The sequence below is a fragment of the Chiroxiphia lanceolata genome, chromosome 8, assembly GCF_009829145.1.
Source record: "Chiroxiphia lanceolata isolate bChiLan1 chromosome 8, bChiLan1.pri, whole genome shotgun sequence".
NCBI classification, from domain to species: Eukaryota; Metazoa; Chordata; class Aves; order Passeriformes; family Pipridae; genus Chiroxiphia; species Chiroxiphia lanceolata.
This window is the reverse complement of record NC_045644.1, coordinates 35,767,647-35,780,687: the sequence shown is the minus strand read 5'-3', so window position 1 is coordinate 35,780,687 and position 13,041 is coordinate 35,767,647. Positions and strand designations below refer to the sequence as shown.

The following is a 13,041-nucleotide window of genomic DNA, read 5'->3' as shown; positions in this document are numbered from 1 at the left end:
GGGGGGGGGGGGGGGGGGGGAAGAACCAAAAAACCAATAAATGAATCAACCCTACAGTTTTGGATTCCACAGCTCTATAATTATGTACATTTAATAACATGATACTGACTTCAACAGTGTTCTAGTAACTCCACTACCATTTCCAGTATTAAAAGTTCCTGAGCTTCCCAACACCTCTGTAGGACTCGGGTAAGTGGAAAAACTAAGACCAAAAAAGTCAGTTTTAGGAAACCCAGGCAATGCTGAATTGGAGCTGTATTCAGCTCAGATAAAAACTATCAAGATAACTTGTATTTAACACAAAACACAGACAACCACAATGGTGCCTCAGCAGTACAAGATTTTACTTCCTAATCCCCACATTAGGATACATAAATTTAAAACCCTTGCAGCAATGCTATAGATTTGCCTGTGGAATTTTAATTAGTTGCATAATTCTTCTGAATTCCATCCCAGCTCCAGAACTTTGCTTTAATACTGCAATAACTCCTATCTTCAAGTCACTAATACATCCAGTCAGATTTAGCCCCAGGCTGATGTCACTGTCAGGATTTTTTCTCTAAATGAATAATGATGTGATACTTTCATATAAATAAAAATATGTAAAGCGAAAAGCCAAGGAAATAACTCTGCAGAGTATTTCTAATTATCATAAGAATGGGGACATCAACCTTAAGTTGTTTTTACTTTCATGAGGAGATTCAAAATGCTGCGGAGAGCAGCTGGAGTCGGCTGAGACTCATTCTTTGGCTTGAAGAAGACTTTTAATAGAAACGATTAAAATCCTCCGGAAAAAAAGTATTTCCTCAATAAACACGTAATGATAATTTTGATGCTTGGATGCAAAAGCCACAGTTTCAACCCACACATGTGCTGGAGGGGAACACGAACCTCTCTGCACCATTTAATTTTGGATCCCCTTTCCTCGGGGGTCTCCTACAGGTCCGAGTGTGGCGATGACAGAAGAAAACACTGAAGTCCCTACAGGATGTTGGACAACACCCAGAATATTCCACACACTATTCAAGTCTTGAGATTTCTCAGGATTTTTAGGAGCCAGGTGAAGATAATTGAAGCAGCAGAGTGAGGAATTACGATACAAGACAAAACATGCTGAAAAAAGGCTTCAGAACACCTGGAGTAAGGAAGGAAAGGAGGGACTGATGTTCACAAGCAACTGGGCAACAGGAAGTTGTTGCACACACTGCCTTTGGTTTGATGGATTTTACAGGTACCAGGGACTGGAGCTTGGGGAACTCATTAGGAAAGTACCACTTCATTTTTCCTAATCCTTATGCTCTTCCTTGAGCATCTGCAAGGGCCACTGACCGAGGAAACACATGGGATTAGGAAAGCTTTTAGTCTAACTCTGTGCTGGGTTATTCCAATCAAATATAAAAACTGAAACACCTTCTGGTATAAAACAGAACAGACACCACCCTTCCCCATCCCATCTCATTCTAAGCCTTCTGGAAAAATCCAGGCTTGCTTTTAAACCATGTCTTTTTCTGTGCAAAGGGGAAAGACACGTGTGAAACCAGGATTTATGCTGCTATTACCAGTACCCTCTGCTTCTGTGACAAACTCATCTTACTGTGGTGTGGACAGTTCAAATATAAAGATGACTTGACATAAAAACCATTCTATTTCTCCAAAATGTAATAAAATCTACTTGTCCTTTGATTTATGTTACTTAGGAAAGAGATATTTCTGCACTTTTTGGTTTACAAACAACCGAAAAACAGAAGCAAAAAATAACCACTAAATCCCTCATACCAGTGTATTCCTGTTGCTAAATTCACCAGAGGCGGTGCCAATTAGGAGCAGAATAAAGCAGCATTAAAACAAATTAATCACTCATTAAAACCTTGGAGGAAGTTTGAGATGCTCTGTGTATTTTTTTGCTGTTAATTAATTAATGGGAGCATTAACCCCCTGGGTGCTGCTCAAGGGCACAGTGGTGCCATGTCAGATGTTCTAGGCGGAACAGGGATAAAATGAACCTAAGATATTAATTAAATCGGGATTCAGCTGGTGGAAAGAGCAACATTTTGCCCAGTAATAATGCAAATAAATGCTTGCAGGGAACATTGCTCAATAACAGAAACAATTGTGAGTGGGGCATTTCTCGCTCTGCCTTTCGGACTTCAATCTAATTAAGGAAAATCCTTGTTTCCTCAGTATGACAGCACTGACACACTGCCAGCCTTCAGCTCTGCTCACAAAATTATGCAGGTTTTGGAAGTGATCTTGGCCCTACATCACAGCCCACACAGGCACTTCAGACTCGTTTTCGTGTTGCCTTTACTCCAGACCAGAAACGTTCCAGAAACTGGTAAAACAGAGAAATTCCATGGCCACGTAAAGGCCAATTTGAAAACCACGTACAAGCATCAGGAGGACTTTCCTGGTGTGCCCACAATGATATTTTGGGACCTCCACATTCCAGTGTAAGTCACACCAGCCAGGATGGCCAAAAATCTGCCTGAAGGGAAACAGTCTCACTTTAAAAGGTGTCACCTCTCAGGAGACCAGGAAGTTTGAGATGCCTGCACATCCTTATCTCAAATTCAGGTCTCTATTTCAATATAATGTGTGGATTCGGGATTTTTTTCTGCACAGTTTTGGGTTAAACTCATCAACCAACTCTCCCACTCCTTTCCTGGGGGCAATGGGATGTCCTGCACATCACTGCACACTTGAGGCCTGGAACAACACACAGACACCTCAAAAACCTGAATCTCCCAAACACAAAAAACTAGGAGATTTCTTTTTGAAACAGTAAATCAACTGTATTCAAACCAAACAACATGAAAGCAGTCAGCCCTGCCTCCCAAACCAAACCCCAGCTGGGACACGATGCACACAGACATTTAACAGCTTCATTTTTTAAAAAGCAACTCTACTTCTTTCAGTCTTCACCTGCACGAGACCTTCCTTTCTCCACATAATTTCACCCTGGATACTTCCACTTCCATATGTAAATCTCCACTTCTGCTTCTTAGTACTAAAGCCCCGAGATACCAACACTGAAAACAGAGATTCTTTGTACTGCTTATTAGCAGATTATTCCATCCCTAAGAGAATAAGACACTTAACTGTAAAGTGAAATGAAGCTGTACCAGCCCAAGACAGAAATAGGGGTTTTTTGCCTTCAAATAACACAGAGAAGTCCAATCCACAGCTCTCTGCTCCATAAAGATATAAAGCAAAATAATTCCTTACACAGACATCATTTAATAAAGAGAAACAGCAATAAACCAAACCTGCACTTTGGCAAGCTTCAATATTGTTAGCAAATCCTTCTGAACTATTTACTTTGGGGTTTTTGTGGTTTTGCTTTCATAAATACTTTTCATTTTACTTCCTGTTTGTTTTACTTCCAGGTTTGCTGCTACAATTGCATTAATGTCACAGAAATCACTTCACTCATGGAGGCCCAGCTTCGGATTCTAAAGGGACACAAATGTAAGGGACTTGAAAACGACTGAATTTATGGGGTTTTCAAATGGGAGGCACTGGAAGCCAGGGTTTAGCACTGACAGGGAAGATGATGGGGGGGTTCTGACCTCGTTCACGGCCACGTAGTAGCGCTGCTGCTGGAACTGAGGGGAGTTGTCATTGCGGTCCCTCACCACGATCCGCACCTCATGGTTGATGATGGTGCCAACCTTCTTGTTCACACACTGCACCTGCACCACGATGGACTGGATGGACACTGGGGGCTGAAAGGGAAAATGCAACTTTGTAAAGATCCCGAGAAAATGCCGGAGGTGGGAAACCTTGGTTTATGAATGGTGGAATTCAGAGAATCCTGGGATGGTTTGCACTGCACGGGAATGCAAGGCCAGAAACAGCATCCAGTGCCACCCCCTGCCATGGGCAGGGACACCTTCCACTAGCCCAGGTTGCTCCAAGCCCTGTCCAACCTGGCCTTGGACACTTCCAGGGATCCAGGGGCAGCCACAGCTTCTCTGGGCAACCTGGGCCAGGGCCTCCCCACCCTCACAGGGAACGTTTCTTTTCCATTATCCCATCTAACCCTGCCCTCTGGCAGTGGGAAGCCACTCCCCCTTGTCCTGTCCGTCCATCCCTTGTCCCAAATCCCTCTCCAGCTCTCCTGGAGCCCCTTTAGGCCCTGGAAGGGGCTCTCAGGTCTCCCTGGAGCCTTCTCTTCTCCAGGTGAACCCCCTCAGCTCTCCCAGCCTGGCTCCAGAGCAGAGGGGCTCCAGCCCTTGGAACATCTCCGGGGCCTCCTCAGGACTTGCTCCAACAACCTTCTTGTTTCTTTCTTGTCTCCAGTTGAAAGGTCAAACCAGAAATAAATCCAGTTTTCTCCCATTTACATTTACAAATACTTCAGAAACAACTTTCCATGTAGACAACCCAGACTCCTGATGTTTTCATTCCAGTGAACATCTTAATATTCAAATACAAATAACTCCCAAACTCAATGAATAGGCAAAGAAATTTAGGCTGGAATGCCTATTACTACTCATCTGAGTAAGATCTAAGAATTTTTAGGCTGCCTTTAATAAGCTTAAACACTACTAAGTAGATCTAGATTTATTAGTTATTCCCAAGAAAAATATAATTAGTTGAAAAAATAGATATTTGATAACCACTTGATATTCTGGATTTGGTCTTTGTCACGAGAACATGGAAAAAATAGTTTGTTGTTTTTGATAAAATATGAGAGAAACAGGACCAGCATTCCTTCCACAGATCTAAAATTTCTGCTGGGTCAGTGCTTAGATCTAAAATCAGGTGTTTAAACAAACTCTCATCAGTCTGGGCATTTATAGGCAAAAAAATTAAATACATAATGGCACAATGGCACAAATTGTTTATGACACTGGGGACAGATCATTCCAGCACCTCTTAGCAGCTCCTGGCACCTTCAGCTCTGAACTATCACTATTCACCCTTCCTAAGTACTTAAAGTTTTGGAAGTAAAGTCTGGAATTTTCTTTTTATCTGATTTTATCTGGAAAACACACTGCCATTCTTAGTAAAATCAATCAACGGAATCTAATAAGATTTGCCTTCAAGAAAGGCAATAAAACACAGGAACAGGATCAGGATAACTGAATCAGCAGGGAGAGAAAAATGGGAAGAGTATCCAAATATATTGAACGTGCTTGTACATGCACCATTTGTGAATCAGAGAATATATCTTTCCTCTGTAATAAAAACTGAATCCGAAGGTTTGACTTAATAACCCCCCCAATTCCAAAACCAAGTTTCACCTGGTTTTAACTTGAAAGATGAGAAAAACACATTTGGGGGTTTTTGTTAATAGAAGAAGGAACCACCCACAGTCTGAATGATTCTGCATTTTGGGGGTGAGCACAGAGCTGGTTCTGAAGGCTGGAAACAGCCTTCACAGTATCTTAGAATCATCAAGGTTGGAAAGGACCCTCAAGAGCACCAAGTCCAACAGTTAACCCAGCACTGCCAACTCACCCCTTCCCCCTGGCCCCAAAAGAGCCACATTAATCAAGCCCATGACACATTTCATAGTTTTTCTCAGTCACTGGGGTTTTTGAGGGCTGCTTTCATTTTCTTTGGCTTGTGAGTTCCAGCAATTCACTGAGCCCATGGAAGATCTACAGTGGGGCTCACACCCAAAACCTAAACGACCTCAAATCCCAGATTCTCTTTTCATAGCCCACTAAACTGAAATAATCACAAAGGAGTAATTTTACACAGTACCAGAGATAAGACGTGTTAAAAGTTCATAGCAAAAAGTGAGGAATTAATACCTTAAATACCAATTTAAACACATTATTATCTATATATAATTATATAGGTACACACTTCAATTGTCCTCTGGACTTGAGTCTCCTCCTGGCAAGAAGCATCACTGTAAAATGGCTGTGAATTCAGCAGGATGTGAAGTATCTGTGAGTTGATTCATATTGTTGCTAATACTGGAACTCAAATAATCTGACAAGGCCCTTTTGGTAAAGCAAGATTCAGGTCAAGCAGCTCAGGTGAACAACCCCAGAGGGAGAGAACTGTCACCAAAAGGGGTACTGAAAAAGAATTAGCATTGACCTAATGGGGACTAATGCCAGTTCCTGACCCCATGCAGGATTCCGTGGGCTGAGGAAGAATGGACCCTGCATTTCTTACAGTGGTTCTTCAGGTTCACCTCCCATTCCAGGCTCTCATTTTTTTGCTCTGACTTAAAATGAAAACTGAAAGGCCAAACATGTTCCAGCAGCTGCTGTTTGGTGCTCGAGCAAGCGCCGACTCTGCTGAGGCACCACAAGGCTTCTGCCACCGTGACCACTGTGCCACTCTGTGCTCTGCATCTGAGAACAGCTTGTGAATTAAAACTAAATTAAGAACAGCTGAATTCAATTAGCTCTTTTTCAGCTCAAAATGGAAATGAGGGAAAATTTGCATGTTGTTTTTGGTACTTATGAATAGATCTCAAAACACATGGAGAAGACAAATTAATCAATCAAGCTAATACAAAACAAACTTCCCTGCACTCCAAGTAGAACTCCTGAGTTTTAAAGCATCCTTGCCATATTGATTACAGCACTTTGGAGTCAATTTTCCTTTCAGGTTCTGATGAACTGCAGCAATGCTGCAACACTGTGAGAAAATATCTCTATATTTAAAGTGTTGCTCTTCAATGAAATTAGCCTAGATGAGAACACTCCTATTTCTTTTGTGCTTTTTAGCTTTCTTTTTATAAAAGTCAAACTTAGCCTGACAATATTTCTTTCAATGCCATTAGGAACGAATGTACCACATGAATTTTATGCTGCCCTAAAAAAAGAATCTAAACCAGCACGTTCTCAATTGAACATGTCAAACTTTGTAAGTGATTTGTAGTAGTCACAAATCCTTTGCTCTTCTCACATCTCAAAATTCAATGCACAATAAAAATTTAATTCAGTAGAGGAGCCAGGTTTGGTTGGGTGTAAAACCCACACCTTTGTTTGGTTGGTCTTTATTGCTGTGTTTGTCCACACACAGAATTTGCACACATGGCCAAGTTTCTGTGTGCTCCCAATAAATCCTAATGAAGAATCCAATTAACTCTGTCCGCATCCATCTGGGGACAAGATAGATGCAGGAATTATATTCCAGCCGGTCTGGTGGTTATGGTTAATTAGGAATTGATGTCCATGGGGAGGAAAGCAAACAAAGAGCCCCCCCAGACTCACATCCCTGTCCAGGACTCGGCCGGTGCTGTTCAGGTACAGAGTCTGTTTGATGGGATCCAGGATCACCCAGTAATCCACGTTGTCCTTCAAGGAGAGCTCAATGGTGGGGTCAGGCCCCCCTGCTGTCCCTTTGATCAGCATGTTGTCAACCAGGATAGTGCCTGCAAGGACAATAAACACACCAGGGAGACGTTTAGAGGGGCAACCTGCATTTTTATGTATTTTTGTAACAACAGCAACAGTCAAAATACTGGGTTTTTAACTCGGATTTCTTGTATTTCATGTTTTGAGTGATGTTTAAAGAGGTTTAAACCTCATTATCTGTAGCAAAGAGCTGCCTCTGACATTGCAGCTGTTTCAGACAATTCCAGAAGCAGCACTTGCAAGGCACAATAATTTAAACTGACGATGAGACCCATCACATACAGCGATCTACTTAACGTGATGAGCTTTTCCTCCACTGAGCAACCATCACCCAATCTCACCTCAAACAAATGAAAGCACTGAAATAACAGCCAAACCCAGAATAAATTTGCTGCAGCAAGAGTGACACATCAAGGTGATGGGAAAAAAAAGCGCACAGTTACATAAAGCTCTCCAGGAAAAAGAAAGGTTTATACCTTGACTTGCTCTGCAACAGAAAATGAATTTGCAGGATAAAGATGTGAAAACTACATTTACCATGACAAAGGTAGCACTTAATGAGGAGCAGCCAGACAGTCAACATCCAGAACATGTTTTTTTTTCCTATAGTCACGGTTTGGGTTGGAAGGGACCTTAAAGATCATCCTGTTGTTCCATCCCCTGCCATGGGCATCTTCCACTGCCCCAGGTTGCTCCAAGCCCCGTCCAACCTGGCCTTGGACACTTCCAGGGATCCAGGGACAGCCACAGCTTCTCTGGGCAACCTGTGCCAGGGTCTCCCCACCCTCACAGGGAACGATTCTTTCCCAATATCCAACCTAAATTTCCCCTCTGTGAGTGTGAAGCCATTCCCTCTTGTCCTGTTGATCCAGTTCCTCATGAACAGTCCCTCTCCTATTTCCCTGTAGCCCGCTCAGACCCTGGGAGGTGCTGTGAGGTCTCCACACAACCTTCTCCTCTCCAGGCAGAACACTCCCAGCTCTCCCAGCCTGTCTCCACAGGGAAGGTGCTCCAGTCTCCTCAGCAACTCCGTGGCCTCCTCTGGACTCCACCAGCAGTTCCACGACCTTCTTATTCTGGAGGCACCAGAACTGTGCACGGTGACCCAGGCGGGGCCTCACCAGAGACCATCGTGTCCCACCCTGCGGTTCAAAGCCTTGCTTTCCACAGTCAGCTCTGGTCATTCCCAGCACCCACAAGGCACATCCTTTCCCTGGGTAAAACACTCCAACTCACTCCCCAAATGTCAAGCATGACCAACCACCCTGAGCGCTGCCCCATGGTGCCTCGCGTTGGCAGGCGCAGTGTTTATAAACACTTCTCTGAAATTCCAGCTCTCTGACAAATTAACACTACCCAGTTTGCTTCACACGGAAATACTCCGAGGAATGATCTCTGTGGAAGTTCACCAGCAATTGGGGAGAAAATCTGTGACTGTCAGGAGCTGCAGAACATTTAAATTAGGTTAAAATATTTATCACGTAACCTCCTGTATTAAGGGCCCAAATAATTTATTCCAAAGTGCAGCATGAAGTTTCTTCACGCCTTCACTTCAAAACAGCAACTCTGCATAAATATATAGTCCCAAGTTGGGCTGATGCTTTTTTTTTTTGGATAAAACAGTAAAATTAATCACTGATCTTAACCCCAGCAAACTGGTTTACAGCCCTGTGGAGAAAAACACCCCAGTGCGTTTTTTTCAATCAGTTATTTAAAATTATTTTGTTTTAACGCAGCAGAGATGAAAAATTGCCAAATATCTGTAACTTTGCACCAAAGATTAGTTTCAAGTTCAAGGAGCAACAGCTTTTCAGCCACTGTGTCTACCCACATGTTTTATTGCACAATTTCTTGTTCAATAACATCTGTACAGTTATAGTGGTCCGGGAGCTTGACCTGGAAGCTTCTGGGACACCACCACCAGTTTTGACATAAAGAGGATTTCACCAGGAAAAAAAAGCTTGTTACAAACCCTGTGACAATCCAGAGGGTTGATGTCTCCTCAACAATTCCTCTAAAATCTATAAAATCCACCAGCTTTTGTATGTCTCTCATGACTGTGACTCAACGATGATGCAAAGAAGGGTTAGTAATCCAAATTTGTCATCTGAACAAGAGGTTCTCCCCCCAAAAAACCCCAAGGTAACCACCACCACCCCCCTAATGGCTTCAGCTGCTTTGAATTTTTCCAGACTGGGAAAAGAGGAGCTTATGGGATGGAAGAACTGGGGCAACTGAAGGAAGTAAATGACACAGAAATGGGAACAGGAGAGAGTTGTGAAAGCAGTGGGAGAATATCCTGCAAGGGATGATTAGGAAACAGGGGAGGGGAAAAGCAGCAGCAGATTTGCTTCTCTCTGGTGTTCAAGACTAGTAAGTCCACGAGCAGCTGTTTTGTCCCCACAGGGTAGTCCTGGGCCACCTGCTCTGGGAGAGCTGCAAATTATCAGGTCCCTACAGGACATTCCTGGACTGCCTACTCCGAATTTGGGAGTACCCTTGGGCTAAATTAAGGTGAAGCAATGCCAAAGTTCAATTAGAAACTTTTATTTATGGCAGCAACGATTTCGACTTTATGACAGGTTGAATGGCCTGTGGTGGCAACAATTTAAACCTTTCTGAACAGCCAGCAAATTAAACTTTTCTGCACAACACGTGGCAACAGGGATTTAAACTTCTAAGGAGAAGAAGAAAGGTAGAAGGAAAGACAGGAAAAGAGAGGTAAAGGGAAAAAAAATCCAGGTCACCAGACAGGATTCCAGTGGTCCTGATTCCACCCTGGTCCTTTGGATGGTGGTCCCACAAAGCCTCCTCAAAGACCTTCTTTTCTAACAGCCCCTTATCTCCTTGGCATGGGAACGATCCTTTTCTCCTCTGCTGAATGTTTGAGTCATTAAACTCTTTCAGGTTTTCAGTCCCTCACAGGAGCACCACAGCAGGAGTCACAAGGACACAGAGCCACCACAGCTGCCCAGCAACACACCTTTTCATGGAATCACAAAACAGTCTGGGTTGGAAGGGACCTTAAAGACCATCACATTCCACCCCCTGCCATGGGCAGAGACACCTTCCACTAGCCCAGGTTGCCCCAAGCCCCATCCAACCTGGCCTTGGACACTTCCAGGGATGGGGTGTCAACAACTTCTCTGTGAAACCAGGATAACTACACAATCCCGACATACGAAGAGGGTTTATTTCTCTCTTAGAAATCTGCTTAAAAAAAAATAAAAACCTAAAGATTGTCTTACATGAAAACCGGTCCCTGGTTTCTACAAAACACAAGAAGATTGACTTCTTCCTAACTCAGCCTTCTGCAAGGACTAAAGAGCTCAAACAGCTTTATTTTTCAATGGACCTGAGAATACATTATTCCAATTACATACTTAAAAAAGTATTTAATCAACTTAAAATCTTGTTGTGGTGATGAGCTTCACAGTCTCTAGCAAAGGATCATTATTTAACTGATCTCACTGCTTTGAGTTCTGCATCTCACTGGACTCTCCTCTGCTGCCCTCTGTAACAGCTCTGCTTGATTTCACAAAGCACTTCTGTTTGGTTTGGTTTGATACAGCGATTCTTTTCCTCTTACAAATGGACTGAAATTTCTTCAGATATTTATGAGGCACTCAAACTCTTTTTGAGAGACAGTAGTTTGCAAATAAGCCTTTAAATAGCCATCCTTAAAGTATTATTCTCCTAATTTACAAACAATCTGACATTATGGGTCTTTCCCCTTTTAGATGCCTGTAATTTTGTTCCTCACATCCTGCTTCTGTCCTTGGCCTAAAATGCCAGGGAGGGAACCTCTTAACCATAAATCTGATGTGATGCATCAACAGTTTGTCCATTAAGCCTCACAGTAAGTTCACAATCTGCCTTTGCAATTCTTTGCACAAACAGAATCCCAGAATCACTGAGGTTGGAAAAGCCCTGTGCCCGATGCCCCCCTTGTCCCCCAGCCCAGAGCACTGAGTGCCACGGCCAGGCCTTCCTGGGACACCTCCAGGGATGGGCACTCCAAACCTCCCTGGGCAGCCCCTGCCAAGGCCTCACCACCCTTTCCAGCAACAAATTCCTCCTCCTGGCCAACCTGAGCCTCCCCTGGCACAGCTGGAGGCCGTTCCCTCTCCTCCTGTCCCTTGTTCCCTGGCAGCAGAGCCCGACCCCCCCGGCTCCCCCCTCCTGTCAGGGACTTGCAGAGCCAGAAGGTCCCCCCTGAGCCTCCTTTGCTCCAGGCTGAGCCCCCCCAGCTCCCTCAGCCGCTCCTGCTGCTCCAGCCCCTTCCCCAGCTCCGTTCCCTTCCCTGCACACGCTCCAGCCCCTCCGGGTCTCTCCTGTTGAGGGCCCAGAACTGGGCCCAGCCCTCACGGTCCCTCAGCGGTGCCAGCGCAGGGATGGGCACTGCCCTGGGCCTGCCCTTCTCTCCTCTGTGCCCAAGCCATTGAAAAGGACACCAGGAACTATCAATAATGATATTTTTCCTCGCTAATTAAGAGAAAAAACCTGAGGGGCCAATTAGATTGCAGTTCAACGCAGGCAGATTTTAAGAACAGCTTTTCACCTTCTGTGGAGACCACACAGTTTGGCTGCTTTTCCACCTGTCCTGAAGCCTGCCTGATGACTGAGGTGCCTCGTGGAACGACCATACAGACTGTCAAGGGATTAGTGCAGGATAAGCCTCAAAGAATCAAAGTCAAGCAAGCTGTTGGCTTAAAAACCAACAAAACCAGTCAGAAACCAATGGACTGTACAAGTCAGGAAAGATCTACTATTTTCACATGTAATATCATTTTTCTGAGCTTGCTGCAATTATTCAACGATCGTTACAAAACAAGACAACAAAAGGGGGCTGTAAATATTTTTACAACAGTTCTACACCAGACCTCCTTTGAGAGGAATCCAGAAGCTGAAAATCTTCATTTGGCTGAACTAATAGGGAAGGGTTTGTTTTTACAGCCCAGTCTCTGCAGAAGGTGAACTTTCTACGGGAAGGGCACCAGCCTCGGGCGCAAAAGCCATGAAATGTGCAAGTTGCCTTTTTTGCTCTGCTAAAGCAGCCTGGCAGTGCCCAGCAACACTCCCTTCTTCATAATTCAGACTACATTTGGGGATTATTTTAGTTGAATGTTTGGGCAGAGCTCTTTTTCAAGGAGTGAGGGAATTACGACTGGCCTGAGTTGGAAGAGACCTCAAAGACAATCTCATTCCACCCCCTGCCATGGACAGGGACACCTTCCACTAGCCCAGGTTGCCCCAAGCCCCGTCCAACCTGGCCTTGGACACTCCAGGGATGGGGCAGCCACAGCTTCTCTGGGCAATGCTGGCACATGAATACAGCCCTGAAGTTTTTTGTCATCCAAACGAATTTATCCTTCCTTCAAGAACAGTCTAAAACTTATTCTTACTTTCCAAGTTGATGAAAAGACAAAACCACTTGCAAGAGCAGGAATAACCTCCGATACTGCCAAGTTACATTAGCAGCCCCTTCAGCTGTCTGATGTACAAAAGGGCCAAGTATCATTAAAAACTCATATTCTGCTGTTTACACAGAACATATTTCTCATTTCAGCAGATTAATCAAGTCCGTACAACGAGTTCAAAGAACTCATCAGAGAATTTACATTAAACGCAGAATCACAGAATCATTAAGGTTGGAGATCACCAATTCCAACCACCAACCCAGCACCACCACTAAACCATATCCCCAGGT

The 13,041-nt window shown here is 44.0% G+C and overlaps 1 protein-coding gene across 20 annotated transcripts in view; it reads right to left on the bottom strand.

The window, feature by feature from the left end:
* PCDH15 (protocadherin related 15) overlaps nucleotides 1–13,041 on the bottom strand; it is a 696,943-nt gene that overhangs the window by 218,851 nt on the left and 465,051 nt on the right. For 19 of the 20 annotated variants that reach the window (XR_004358261.1, XM_032694780.1, XM_032694781.1 and 16 more), the window contains 2 exons: nucleotides 7,188–7,348; nucleotides 3,570–3,725 (listed from right to left, as the gene is read on the bottom strand). Coding sequence is in view for 19 of the 20 variants with exons in the window: in XM_032694780.1 (XP_032550671.1) it covers nucleotides 3,570–3,725; nucleotides 7,188–7,348 (317 nt within the window). In the remaining variant the exon portion in view is untranslated. Of the gene's footprint in view, nucleotides 1–3,569; nucleotides 3,726–7,187; nucleotides 7,349–11,834; nucleotides 11,909–13,041 lie in introns of those variants that run through there. The other variant, XM_032694779.1, reaches the window with a different exon arrangement.